General features: G+C 35.6%; 1 protein-coding gene across 3 annotated transcripts in view; it reads left to right on the forward strand.

Moving 5' to 3' along the window:
* Ssh (Protein phosphatase Slingshot) overlaps positions 1-15,768 on the forward strand; it is an 87,600-nt gene that overhangs the window by 10,446 nt on the left and 61,386 nt on the right. The window contains exon 1 of one of the 3 annotated variants that reach the window (XM_076768640.1): positions 11,787-12,239. The exons of the other annotated variants lie outside the window; for them this stretch is intronic. Within the exon in view, the coding sequence (XP_076624755.1) occupies positions 12,160-12,239 (80 nt within the window). The 5' untranslated portion in view covers positions 11,787-12,159. Of the gene's footprint in view, positions 1-11,786; positions 12,240-15,768 lie in introns of those variants that run through there. 3 annotated transcript variants of the gene reach the window in all.

Raw genomic sequence — 15,768 nt, forward strand, 5'->3', positions numbered from 1 at the left:
ATTTCGTTTAAAAAGGGATGAAGCTAAATTATGGGAGTCGCGACGCGACGCGATGCTGAACCGTGCAGCAGATCTTCGGATCGAATCAACACTACCCTTGGTAGATTGATTTCTATTTCTAGAAATCGATCTATCATTGGCAGGCGACTAGATCTTTCGGACAAACTGGACGGTCGATCACATGTTTCGTTCGACGAAACAGTGGTGACCGAAGCAAAAAACGAGAGAACGAGTCGAGAGAAGCTACTTGTTAAATAATTACTTGGCAATATTGGGAGACGCATACAATAGGGACTTAAAATTAACGTCGAAGCTCAAGTCTAGTCAAGTTGAAGCTAAAATTCGGACGATAGAAGGAAACGAAGTTCCTTGTACCAAGCAATTATGTGATTAAAAAGAGGGATGAAGCTAAATCGTGGGATACGCGATGCGACGCGACGCGATGCTGTACCGTGCAGCTGATCCGAGGATCGAACCTACTGCCCTTGCTAACTCGATCTCAACAAGAAAACAGAGAACTGCAACCCCGAGTCGAGGTCTCCATTTCTCCAACGCAACCCGCCGGGAGCCCGAAGGACCCGACTTAGGCTGTCTGACAAAGAGAGAGTACCTGAAACAGGGTCGACTTCCGCTGGAAGGTATGCGTTTCCGCAGAATACGGAAACTCCACACCTTCCAGCGAAGTGCCGTTTTCCCTCAATCAAGCTTACCAAGGGAAGGCGATTAGATCTTTCGGACCAGATACACGGCCGATCACATGTTTCAATCGATGAAACAGCGGTGACCGAAGCTAGGAACGAGGGAACGAGAAAACGAGAAGCTACTTATTGAATAATTGCTTGGTACAGACGCGAAAATATGTACAATAAAGAAATCTTCGACGTTAATTTTAAGATTCGCGACGAAGCTTATATCTAATTAACCTAGAATTAAAAGTCCCTCGGCGGATGTGGCGTACTCCCCCGATGTCCCTGCGAATAATCTGAAACTAAAATTGATACCCATATTAGTGACATACGAAAGGAAATTTAATAAACACCATGCAAACTAGACGAAGCGATGGAATAATTAGTCGTGCTGATGTACCTAAAAGTGAGAATCTACAAGATTCTCGATGCTAGACCTACCTAAGAAAATGTACAAAATTTACACATGATATAAAGTATTCAACCTATACTTGCGTAACGAGTGATAAATAGAAGGAGAGATAATGTTGAAGTAAAATAGCAAACAATTATGAAAATTATCTGAAGAATCGTACAAACGAAGATGAACAGAAACAAAGTTTGAGCAGAATTGAAATTCCAACGATGAAATCAAAGAATGAAAATATCCAGCAATTAAACAAAATATCTTAATGCAATAGAACAAGAATAAAAATCTTATTCTAAATCCAACGATGAAATCAAAGAATGAAAATATCCAGCAATTAAACAAAATATCTTAATGCAATAGAACAAGAATAAAAATCTTATTCTAAATCCAACGATGAAATCAAAGAATGAAAATATCCAGCAATTAAACAAAATATCTTAACGAAATAGAACAAGAATAAAAATCTTATTCTAAATCCAACGATGAAATCAAAGCATGAAAGTATCCAAGAATTAAACGAAATATCGTAGCGAAATAGAACAAGAATAACAATCTTATTCTGATTAGTGACATCAAAATTCATAAAATAATATGCAAACAAAAATAGTACATGATTCAGCACAATTATGTCAATTCAAAAAATAAGTCAGAAGTAGAAATAGAGGAGGAAGACATAATAACCAGATAAAACCGGACTATAAAACAATACCGAATTATGACCAAACAAATAAAATAAACCGGTCAATTTTGTGATAATAATATAAATAACTAAAGTGGGCTTACTACTTGTTGAGCATTAGTTACCATTACCAAAGAAGCACTAAAGCTCCAGCTGTAACATAAGAAACGATTCGTAATTTAGCAAAAGCGATGGACAGTTCCATAACGTTCAGTTCGTATCAAACGACAAAATAGAAGTAGGGAGAACAATTTTAAATAGTTCTTACCAGTGGTCATCACGGTCCGGCACTGGTCAGTAGTGGTCAGTATTGGTCAGTAGTCGGATCTGCACTGGTCAGCACTGGTCAGTAGTGGTCAGTTCTGGTCAGTTCTGGTCACTCCTGGTCACTCCTGGTCACTCCTAGTCCCCAGTGGTCGGCACTCCACGAATGGCCTGGCTTAGGCCCGCGAGACCCGACCCCCCTGGATGCTCCAGGGGTACTGAAGAATTTGTCCAGTGGTAGTCTTCAAGTAGGGAAGTCAAAGAGTGGGGAGACAGTGTCAACGTGAAGAGTTAAGAACCGCTTGGTCTAGAGCACAACCCTATTTCAATTGGTCCCACCTCTTGACCATTTCTGGATCTTCACTGGACCGTTGACGTTGAGGTCAACCTCACTGTTGACCACCAGTGACCATAAGTCATAAGTTAGTCATTGTTGATCATCGACCCATTAAAACCATTAGGAAGATTAAAGCCTTTTTACGAGGATCTCCTTACAATTTGATGCATGATCTTTTTAACATTTTGTTCCACTTTGGAAGAGTGTATCTCATGTTATAAGACACTCATGGTACAGCGATAGCGTTCATCCCACTAGCGATAGGTCTATTCTTTACCTCGGATTTCAGCTGTTTCGAAAGCAAGAAAGAAAGACTCACATTCGCCTTCTTTCTTAAATTCTCGAAGCTGTCCATGCGTGAATACATGTGAGTTGCGGTATACGTATCATTGAGATACATCCTTAGCTATTTTAATAATCTTGAAATTTTTAAATAATCTTAATCGATTGATTTTTTCTAATGAAATTAATCGATTAATGTCTAATTATGAACCGTACGAAACGGGCCGAAAAAATACATTAGGTGAAAGATCTATTCGTGTACCTTGTCTGTGGTCGGAAGTACCAACCTCACAGAGCTCAAGTTTCGAGTTTGAAGACGCTACATTGTTTAGTATTTGTTTGACAGCCATTAATAGTAAACGCTCGCAGTGAATTTGTAAACATGGAAAAAATTGCTCATCGTTTCGTGATAAAATGTTTTCATTTGAAAGGTCTCAGTCCAACCAATATCAAAATTGAGCTAGATTCTACTCTAGGGGAGTCTGCTCCTTCATTTGCAACAATAAAATATTGGATGGCAGAATTTAAACGAGCCAAAACGAACACCGCAGTGGTCGACCAAATCAAGTGACCACACCGGAAATGGTGAAGAAAATCCACAAAACGGTATTGGACGATCGTCGACTGAAAGTGCGCAAGCTTGCAGACATGGTAGGCATTCGAAAAAGTGCTGTACAACGCATATTGACTGAAAATTTGGATATTAGAAAGCTGTGCGCAGGATGGGTGCCGCGTTTGCTCACATTGGAACAAAAACAGCGTCGCCAGGATGTTTCGATCGAGTGTTTGGCGATGTTTCACAGGAATAAAGCCGAGTTTTTGCGTCGATTCATAACTATGGATGAAACCTGGGTCCATCACTTCACACCTGAGTCGAAGGAACAGTCGAAACAATGGACTGTAAGGGGAGCACCAGCTCCAAAGAAGGCAAAGACAGTTCTATCTGCTGGCAAGGTCATGGCATCAGTTTTTTGGGATGCGCGTGGAATAATTTTCATTGATTATCTTGAAAAAGGAAAAACAATCAACGGCGAGTATTATGCGAATTTATTGCAGCGTTTGAGTGACTAAATCAAGGAAAAACGGCTGCATTTGGCGAAAAAGAATGTGTTGTTTCACCAATTCACACATCCGTTATTGCGATGGCCAAAATCCCGGAGTTAAAGTTCGAATTGCTACCTCACGCACCCTATTCGCCAGATTTAGCCCTCTCGGATTATTTTCTCTTTCCAAACTTGAAAAAATGGCTCAGTGGTAAAAAATTTTCCAATAATGAAGAGGTGGAGTCTGCGGTTAATGGCTATTTTGAGGAGCTCGATGGTTCTCGCTATAAACAGGGCATCGAAGCTATTGAACACCGCTGGGGAAAGTGTACCCAGCTAAAAGGAGATTATGTTGACAAATAATGATATTTGTTCCCAAATTTCTTGTGTTTTGTTTGTTAGGTTGGGTACTTCTGGGACCACCCTTGTAGTTTTAAAGTTGGTATTCTTTGGCTGCTTTATGATTTCAAAATCGCGGGAAGAAAGTTCAATTTGAGTAAATGTTATGAGTAATTTAATGTCGGGGATGCGAATTAATTTGTGGACGTAATAGATTTTCCAAGAATGATATTAATCGACTATATACTCGAGCAGACTGTTTAACTCATCGGACATGATAGTTGATAAAAAAGACAAGTCTGCTAGTATAATATCTAGCGTGTATGGGTCGCTTAATAGTAACCGTTTCGGTAGTTATGCGTGCAGTATGGTTAATTAAAACAGATTAAGACAAATCTACGCGTACGTCGTGTTTGATTGTGGTAGTAGTTAAATGGGCGAGGGGTCGTTCGATAAATTATCGTCCATTAGCACTAATTTTCAATTCCGAGGCTACAGGAGAAATCTTGGAGGATCGAGAATCGTTGGTGTGTCTCCCCTTATTCATTCTACTTGCCAAACGATCGCACAGTGCGGAATAAATAGGCAAAATTCAATATTAGTATAGAGGGTGTTCCGCATTTTTCCGTATACACTTCACTATTGTAGGAGTCATGTCAGTTTAAATATTGGACTATTTTTCTCGACTTTTTCTCACTTTACGGGATTAAGGAACAACTTTTTGAATATTTTTAGAATTTCTACATATTCTTCACCAAAATACGCGTCGTTTGCTTTTTGAAACATTAAAATCCTCCAATCCGTTCAGAAGATATGAATGAGGTTTCGAGGTACCATTTCTGGCCAGAAATTATATATTCGATATATAATTATTTTCTCGAAAGTGCGTAGGATTTCGGGGGCATGTCTATTCACTAAATATGATTGCAATTGCTCCTGAAATTAAAAATAATTTTTCCAGAATGATTTAAAATTTTTCAATTTTGTCAACAAAGTCCACTTACTCGAATTTTTCTCTCGAAAGAGCGTAGGATTTCAGAGATATTTCTATTCACAACAAATGATTGTAATTGACTCCCACAACTAAAAATAATTTTTTCGTAAATGATTTGAATTTTTTTAATTAAATTTGTTAATAACTTTTTAATGAAGCCTCAATCAACAAATTGATATTCTTGATTTTCGTCTTGTTTTGGCCTATATAATATCCTATTAAAATTTTTTCCCCAAGGGTAGCCGTACACCCTGTATAAATTTCTCTTCCCAGAAGCGCGAAAGTGCGCAACAGCCGAAGTGTTTCGAATTTATGCTGTTTGCTCGTGCAAAATAACATTCGTATTATCCGAGCAGTATCGTTAACGAAGGAAAAGACGCGCAACGTCCGGTCATTATTCCCGACGAAGTCGCGGCTCTTTGTTATTGAAATTACCAAACGACCAACAATTCCGTTCAAGGTAGACAACCTTGGGGTCGGCTTCAGTGTCCAGACAGGTCGTCAGATTACTTCGCAGTCATTGTTTCTTCGTTTTACCCGACATTCGTGGTATAAGTACGGTAAATGTACCAATAACCGACTAGAATGAATAATGTCCCAATTGAGCAAACAAGAATACCTATGCACCGATGCGGAGCCACCGAAATTATATTTAACAAATGAAAATTTCAACGGATACATTTGTCCTTGTGTTGAAAATTTTTCCTTACACTTTTTATTCCTCTTTCGTGAATACGCGCAAATTTGTTTAATAGAAAATAACAAAAATTTAGAAATCATTTAATAATACGCCCAGACGGTTAAAAAAAAAATTATAAAAATTTATGCTCTTGCAAACAATCTCCATCTATGCTTACATTCTTATTATCCTTTCAATAGATATAAACCAAAGACATACTAAAAACCAATTAAGAAAGCATAAAAATTATTGATATATTATTATTATATATTGCAGTATGAATAAAAATGATATATGATTATTGATAACGATTTTTATGCTAACGCACATTTTCTGCGATAGAAATCGGTCTCATATTGTGATATACAGGGTGTTCCGCATTTTTCCGTACACACTTCAGCAGTGTATTCTACGAGTAAAAATAACACTAAAGTGTTATGTAACAACAAATTTATAAATGCTTTGTTTAGAAGTTATGACAAAACTATGAAATGTCATATTTTTTTATTTACTAAACAAACAAGTTTACTAAAATTTTGTTTAAAGAGTGCCACTGCTAGTCGAGGCACGAGAAAACATTTTTCACGTATGCATTCTGTTTTTAAAATACATTTAGCAAAAGAAATTTGTTCTACACAAGGAACAAAACAAAATCTATAATCTCAACATAAACCAAAACTCGAAGGTTTTGCCCTTTCCTCGTTAGACGTAACAAAGAAGACGTAAAAAAATTCTAGCGAGTAAAAACCCGAGAAAGAAACAATTAACTTATTCTCGAAAGATTCTTCTATCTTCGTAGATGATCATTATTACTGTATAGCATTCCCGATGCTTCGTTTAAATATCAACAATTTCTCTGGCATATCATCGGCAGGAAACGCGCGCGACCTTTCGAACCTACCGACGAGAAAAATCCGCATCCACGATAGAAACATAAATCGCGAGGGTTTTGTGCGTCTCATTACCGAGCCCATCGACAAGTGGGCGATAAACAGAGAGTACAGCGGAGACTCAGCAGCAGCTGCAGCTACACGAGTTGAAGGTGAATGACCCCTAAAGAGAGCTACAAACTAAAAAATCAATGAATACACAGTCGCGAACGTAGTTATCAACAGTTAACGTGAAACTGAAAACTCTACAACGCATCCTCCATTTTATAGAAATCTTGATACGCGTCATTGTGCGAATACAATTCTAAGATTATTCCTGTTACTTAGTCTCCATTATTTTTAACGCTAGATTTACGGACATTTATTGCACATACACTAATTAACACTACATTTACGGACTGAGCCAATTTGACTTGTTAAAAATTTGATTACTATGTATACAGGGTGTTCGGTCACCCCTGGGAAAACTTTCAATGGGAGATTCTAGACGCCAAAATAAGAAGAAAATCAAGAATATCAATTTCTTGGCTGAGGCTTCATTAAAAAGTAATTAAAAAATTAAATTAAAAAATTTCAAATCATTCTGAAAAAATTATTTTTGGTTACGGGGTTCAATTACAATCATTTTTTATGAATAGACATACCCCTGAAATCCTACCCACTTTAGAGAAAAAAATTCGAGTAGGTACTGAAATTTTTAGACGAAGTTAAAAAATTTTATATCGTTCTGGAAAAATTATTTTCGGTTGTGGGGGTTAATTACAATCATTTTTGGTCAATAGATATACCCTCGAAATCCTAATCATTTTCGAAAAAAAAATTTGAGTAGGTGTGAAATTTTTCGACAACATTAAAAAATTTCAAATCGTTCTAAAAAAATTATTTTCAGTTGCAGGGGTCAATTTCAATCATTTTTGGTCAATAAACATACCCCCGAATTCCTACGCACTTTCGAGAAAAAAATTCCTTACCGAAAATATAATTTCTGGGCAGAAATGTTACCCCGAAATTTCATGCGAATCTTCAAAATGTCATAACTTCTGAACGGATTGGACGATTTTGATGTTTAAAAAAGCAAACTATGCGTATTTTGATGGAGAATATGTACAAATCACAAAAATATTCGAAAAGTTGGTCCTTGTCCCCGCAAAATGAGAAAAACCCCATAAAAATGGTCCAATTTTCAAACAGCCATAACTCTTACAATAGTGAATATATTTCAATGAAACTTTTTTCTGAGGTAGAGCTCATGGGTACCTACAAAAAAGTATTAGACAACTTTTCTGTTGGGCGCCGAACAAAATTATTAAAAATCAAAAACGAATTTTTAAGAAAAATCGACAGGGGGTAGGTGCCTAAATTTTTCAGCGAAAAAAAAAAGATTTCAAATCGTTCTGAAAAAATTATTTTCAGTTGCGGGGGTCAATTACAATCATTTTTGGTCATTACACATACCCCCGAATTCCTACCCACTTTCAAGAAAAAAATTCGAGTAGGTACTGAAATTTTTAGAAGAAATTACAAAATTTCAAATCATACTGAAAAAATTATATTTAGTTACAGGTGTCAATCACAAGCATTTTTGGTGAACACACTTACACCCGAATTCCTACGTACTTTCGAGAAAAAAATTCTTTACCGAAAATATAATGTGTGGGCGGAAATGATACTGATTTTACATCTAATTTCCTAGGGTTTCTTTTCCTTTTAAAAATTTCTTTTCCTAAATGTAGTTTAAAAATAGAATGCATACGTGCAAAATGTTTTCAATGAAATTATTAATAATAAATCATTCATTTAAATTGTTTTGGAACTATCTTTTTTACAAACAACTTGAATTTTGTTGTATGAGTCAAATTGACTCACTTCAGTTAAAATAGGTATATAATCAACATCCGTAAATCTAGTGTTAAAAATTTCATATCCCATCGGCTGTTAAATCATATATGTTTGTTCACGTAATTGTGTAAACTGACAGTCTCTTTGCGTCTGAAACTGCCAAAGTCCACTTTCAAATGATTCGAACGCTTCGGTGTTAGAATGCACATCATCGTCTTCACTTTCGTTCACTAGTTCGGCTTGTGCATAATTTATGTGTATAATATCTCCGTCAAGCATCTTTATCTCTTTAAAGTTGTTCCATTATATCATTGTTATTATGACTGTTACATCTTGGTATTAAACGCAATGCAGTTAGCTTTTCTATTATCTTTTTTCGTTTATTAATTTCTTCAATATGTTTTTCAATGTTTCAATACCAGATTGTATAATACTCTTCTTAAACTTCTACAAGTATAAAGTATTTGACGTACTATGTTTGGAAAACAAAAATTGAAGAAACGCAGTATATTTCTTGTTGACGTGATCGGTGTTAGCATCGCCGGATTCCTAGACAATTGATACCACTTTCCAAGGATTGCAGTATCCATTTCACGTCAATCTGTATAACGTGCAGTCCATTCCATCGTAAGGGACACTTGGTTGAAAGGTTGTGGTTTCTTCGTTTCAAGGAATGATTCATCGAGCCATCGCAGAATTCATTTCTGATTTTTCGTAACGTAAAATACTTGTCTTCTTTTTTTAAAGTTCATGCTTTCGTTTTATTCTTTGTTTTTTTTTTTTCTAATCGTACCATCGCACTTTTTGCTAATAATTTTGTCGACGACGATTAAAATTTATCGTCGGCCGCTAAACCGAGCAAAAATAAACGACTATCGATTGTCTCGCTTAGTGCGTAGAAAGAGCAAAGGGTTGATCAAGGGGAGAAAAAAGAAGGGGGAAACGCAGCAGACGATGTTGCGCGGGTGAGTGGATCAGTGATCGAGTTAACGATCAGACGGGTTGTTCTTTGTCTACGTTCAGCGGCTGTTAAAAATGTTTGGTGGACGCATGGTCTGACGATCAAATAGGCGATAAAATTAATAAAAACAAAACTGAACGGCGGATTTTACGAATACCAATTTTTGCAATGCGAAATTAGTCGTATATACCTGTATTTTGCATGAAATTATTAAACTCTGAAACAGAGTAGAGTCTTGGAACCTAATCAGACCCTCATAGGGATCATTAGGTGTCACTACAGGTCAATCAGTTTAACCCCTTGACGTACTATTTAATTACAAGTAATTTTTGACATTTATAGTATTTAATTTTGTTTAAATTTTATTCATTTGTAAAATGTTCTCAAAAAGAATAGATTTGTTTTACGAATACCTTGAAAATGTGATAATGTGTTGATTTTAGTATATTAATATTATAATAATAGTCTCTTTATTGTGAAACTTGGTATAATGAGTTTACGACGTGTCAGGCTTATCATTGTATTGCAAAGGGTTAATAAAATCTTTTAAAGAAATGTTTTTAAAACAGAGATGTTCTATAAAATACCTTCTAGAATTAATAATACATCGATAACGATGTAAAAAGTATAAAACTGAAAGTATCCATGTATTTGTTTTTCGCGCTTTACGTTATAGGAGTAGCAGCGCCATCAGATAAGAAACAGGCGCCACGTGGTGCGCGAACTAGATGCGCGGAATGTTTAACGTTGATAAAATAACAATGGTGGATCGGTGATGGTGTGAGATTGCACGACTGTTAGTGGAATTAGAATTTTGTGTTTGTTGATGAAATCATAGTTAAAATGAGATATTTAAAAATTCTACAAGAAAATACAAAAGACAATGTGCCAAAATTGGATCTACGAAGTAAGTAGTTTTCAATTGCACAATGACGCAAAGTGTATTACAAAAGTTGTCAAAGAATAGGTGTTATACATATAACATTCACCACAAAGTTAATTCGAATTCAGAGTTGGGCAAACTTTATTGTCAAATAACAAATAAACTGTTAGATTCGCTTATAAACTAACTTTTGTGTACAACTTTGCTTATTTGAAAATTCATTAATAGACTCTAATTTTTAGTATATTTGTGAATAAAATTTGTTTGATTTTGCTTGAATTCCATAAAGAATTTATAGGCAGGGTAAAAAGAGCATGAAACACATGGTTATCACATTAAAAATAAAATACTATAATAGTATAATAGTCTTTATTTCTTACAATCAAAGTTAGTACATTTTATAGTAAATAATATTAAGGCTATAATAGCAATAAAATGTGGATCAAATTTCTACTGAAATTTTCAATTTCAACTTTCAAATACTTTTGTGATCCGCAGTGCGTGTTTGTAATAAATACGTTATAATACTGTACCATATATGAAGCAACTATTTTCTAATTTTACTAATATAATCTTGAGACTTACATCTTGTTGTATAGACCATAATGTTTTAATCTTTTTGGTACCAATTAATAAGGTAGAAGGTTCGGGCCAATCGACAGAGCCATTTTTGTCATCCGTTACAGAAATAATAATATAATTTAAAGGAAGGATTACGTATTAATAAAATTATAATATTGCATATAATAATTTGAACGATTTAAATCAACACATTGACTTCTAAAGTGGTCATTGGTTATCAGCGCTTCAAATTTATAATTGTTCTTCCAAATACTTAGAATGAATGAATTCTAGTGCTTATAAACTTTTAAATAGTGTTAGTTTTTTTAAGAATGCTATACAGGTACATCATTAAACTATTAAATATTTCTTTTTTTTATATTAAAATTTGAACAAACGTTAAATGCATCTCTAGTCAACGTGTTAAAAGATAATAATTATACGTGGAATAATAGTAATAACAGCAAAAATGATTCCAATGGAAACAGAAAAATTTTATATATGATTCTTATATGTATGAACGTTGAAATGCTCTCATGCATGAATGTAGAGTTTCGTAGTTGTATGGGACATCCAATATTTTGCAAGGTTATCCTCTCTGTTCGACATATCTCGATTCTTCTTAAATTATGATAAGAAACAAACGACCGAAAGATAAAGGACAAGGGTACACACGAGCACGCATGCGTGAATAAATGTACGCGATACAGAATCGACACGGAACGGAAATGTATGCGATGCCCATAAAACACGTCCTTCCCTCCGGTTTCCACACTTCCACGCTTTCCTCGATCGACCGAGCCGCATTTCGGTCCGGTAGGTTAGGTTAGGGTCGCCGCTATGGTTTATGGTGGGGCGAACGGATCTGGCAGAGGGCAGAGGGGGGAGGTAACCGAACTCCCACCGTTCCGCGCCTCACTTCGCACTTCAGTTGCCTCGCGAATGTCCGACCGTGCGTATCTGTTTCACCGTTGTTCTTCCGGTCGTCGAACAAAGCTGTATCACGAATTTATCATGTTGTTTTAACGAAAGTCCCAATCGCGTATCGCGGCAACCTCAGTTTCCAAGTGAATAGCGATCCAGCGGTTCTTCCTTACTAACGAAGTTCGCGGAGCCAGGACTTGTGACGTGTTTGCGAGCTGATGATTTTCGAAAACGGTGTAAGATATGTTCGACGAAACGGCGTCCGTGGACGAAGCTATGACTCGCGGAACCAGTGTGCAGTGCCTAGATTCGGATCGAATCTCGTGTTCGTAAGTGACTCGTGAAAGAGGTTTTGTTACCATCGTTGGTCCGTGGCATGCGTTGACTTGATGGTCTTCGAAAGCGTCGCGATGCGGAATCCGGGGTTCCTCCTCGAAGATGCCAGACACGGGTACATTCAATACATCAGGTACAGATTTTCCGATTTCTTTTTTTTTTTCGTAACACGGGAGAATGTGGCTTGCTCGTAAACGCACGCGTTCGTACAATACGCGAATAGAATGCTTCGTGTGCCGGACGTCAAGCGTGTATTGTTCTCGCGAAAGGATACTGTCGGGGAAAAAAAATCGATATTCGAATCGTGCGTTGATTGTGTTTACACTCGTTTCGCGGTCTTTTAATCACCGCTACAGGGTACAGTGTCCGAACAAAGTAAAAACGTGCAGCTTTCATTTGTAATATTCAACTCGGAGAATAAGTTTTTACATTGGATCTTGCTCCCGTCAGTGTGTAAATAATACTTAGTCGTGCGTGTTTGTTTGTTATTGCGTCATGGGAAAACGGCTGGAGAGATCGCGATGAAATTTGAAACGGATCTGTAAAATAACTGAACTTAAAATATAAGTTGCATAGCATTGCAAAATTCCTGCAGGTGGTGGCTAAGGAAGAGTAAATAAACGGTAAACCACGTGCAAAGCTGGCAGTATAATATTATATAAACAAGACACAGTAGGCCACTGGTTCCTAATCCATAGATCGCAAAGATTATTCTTAGTTTAAATTATTTTTATAGAAAATTTCATCGCCTATTGATCGAACGTGACATTACGGATTATAATATTGCAAATTTACTAACCTAATGGTGCTGAAAATACTGAATAAGAATAAGAATCGGTAAAAATGATCCTTTTTTGGTATTAAATTATTTCTATCGTTAGTTTCGATTTTAGAAAAATTAGAGCCAATGTTTCAGAGTAACTTTTATCTTCATAATTGAAATTATGCCTGAAATTGATTGCTAGATAAAGAATGAAAACACTGTTTCGTGCAATGTGCACAATTTTTGACGTTAACACTCGTTTCTATTGGCAAGGTGGTTACCTTGCACGTTAATTGACTGGAGTAACAGCTGCATCCTTTATGCGATCGGGGTTTGAAAGGAGACCCTCAAGAGCAATTATTTTTCAAAGGAGAGCGCTGCTGAGGAGGCTAGCTTTTGTACAAGTTTTTCGAATCTCTCACGGTACCAAGTTTGAGATATTGTAACACTTTGTATGATTACGAAGACGTTAAACGTCGTCGAGGAATTGTAATTTATAATGTTTGAAAACTGTTTCGGAGGAAATATTTATTACGTAGTACGTAGACCACGAAAGTCCCAAAATTCATCGACGTATTTGTTATTTTATCATTCCTGACGATAGTAAAGTTATTCAAAAATATAATTTAAATATATCAAAATAATTCAATTTTTTAAAAAAAGGTTGGATTTGAAATATTTGTTTCTTGATAAAGCCAAATATTTTTCCTTAAGATACCTAATTTTATTGGTAATAAATTATTAATTCGAAGAACAGGAGTGCAAGATTAGGCTTTTCCTTTCATACAATGTTAATTTGTATCTTAGAGAGTTAGCCAATTTTGAATTAGCACGCATTCGATCATCGTTTCTAACGAGTTGTACAGCAATGCGGTGTTGCTTAGAGACGGAAACCACAACATTGAACACGGCAGAGGAATAGATCGTTATTCAAATTTTCGTGTGCTCCTCCTTAGGTATTTAGCCGAGAAATTGAAAATTTTACACCGAAATATCAATCTTATTTTAGATGAACGAAGTGCCCTCACTTTTTCATCAAACAGAACAAGTTGATTTTATTTTGTGATGAATCGAAGCTACAGTAACCCCGAATAATGTACGTTTATAAAATTTAGACGAATTGAAACTGTCTAAATAGTTATTTTTAAATATATAAAATAAAATTTGTCTAATCATTTCACATATAAGTCTTGAGATACGATTATAGTAAAAAATTTTTAAACTATTATTAATATCTTTTTATTCTATATTGTCATATTAATAATTATGCTTAATAACTGGAGCAGGTTTAACAACCCTCTTCAAGCACCGAGGGCCATAATAGATTTCATATAATGTCTTACTCATTTAATTTTTGTTCCCTCGTAGTCAGTTCTTTTAAGTTTTATTTAATAGGATAGCATTTACCCTTTAGATTAAATACGAATAAACAAAAATGAAAGTTAAATCGTTAGACCATAATTTTCCCATATAATTTAACACTAGATTTACGGATGTTGATTATACAGGGTGTTCGGCCACCCCTGGGAAAAATTTTAATGGGAGATTCTAGAGACCAAAATAAGACGAAAATCAAGAATATTAATTTGTTGATGAAGGCTTCGTTAAAAAGTTATTAACGTTTAAAGTTCCGCCAGTACTGAATTTTTTTCTAGAAAGTGGGTAGGATTTCGAGAGTAGGTCTATTCACCAAAAATTATTGTAATTGACCCCCACAACCGAAAATAATTTTTCCAGAACGATATGAAATTTTTTTTTTGTCGAAAAATGCACCTACACCCTGTCGATTTTTCTTAAATATTCGTTTTTGATTTTTAGTAATTTTGTTTGAAGCCCCATAGAAAAGTTATCTAATACTTTTTTGTATGTACCTATGAGCTCTACTCCAGAAAAAAGTTCCATTCCAATTTATTCACTATTGCAGGAGTTATGGCAGTTTGAAAATTGGACCATTTTTATAGGGTTTAGTAAAAGATTTTCTGATTCTTTCCAACGATGGTAACCCTACGTCATTAAATGTAAAATAGATATTAATTGATATATCTTTTATAAATAAATATCGAAATTACCTTGGTGGGCCAAATTATTTGACAAAAAATTGATTTTATAAAATTATATTATTTCACTAAAAATGCTCTGTTCGCGCGCGATGTATAAATTGGAATTACGAAAGAGCTTGTTTTTGCCTCAGCTTACTAATAAATTGACAAGATTGAACATAAATGTTTACGCATTTTGTGTGTTTAGGATTCTGATAAGAACTTTCTTCATGTAAATTATAAATTTCATGTACTTAAAATAATTACCTGTTAAATCATTTTATGATTCAAGTTGACTCAGTCCGTAAATCTAGTGTTAACCCCTTAACGCTCATATTTTTCGGATTAACCAAGAATGATCAGGTTTCTTTATTAGATTTGTTTCTAAGAATGCAGTTTTTGTTACTTACAGTGTTGTATCCAACGTATAATTTGAAAGAAAATAAATATTATCATCCCTTAAACCATTAGATTAAACAAATATCGTTTTTCAAAGCAGTCAGACTCGGGCATGAACGTTAAGGGGTTAAACATTTTTCTTAAAGTTAAAGTAATGGAAAATTTTAGCTTGCAACCATTCTAATTCTCAGTACTGTAGATTTGAAGTGACTTGTGGTTCGTGGTACGATGGTGCTCCGTCACGTTTCCTTGGTGCAAAAAAGGTTCCGACCTTCGTATACTTTTGATCGCGATTTGAAAGTGGGATCCTCGGGGCAGGTAGAAAGAGGACCCTCTCCAGTCTGGACGTCTGTTGTCTCATTTCGAGCGGGTCCAAAGAGCGCACGCTGAAACGAAGAAACCGGTTCGCTGTGTTCGGTTGCTTTTCACGGGGCCAAACTCGAAACGACCGAGCACGTGTT

This window comes from Colletes latitarsis, chromosome 7 (assembly GCF_051014445.1).
Source record: "Colletes latitarsis isolate SP2378_abdomen chromosome 7, iyColLati1, whole genome shotgun sequence".
Classification (NCBI taxonomy): Eukaryota; Metazoa; Arthropoda; class Insecta; order Hymenoptera; family Colletidae; genus Colletes; species Colletes latitarsis.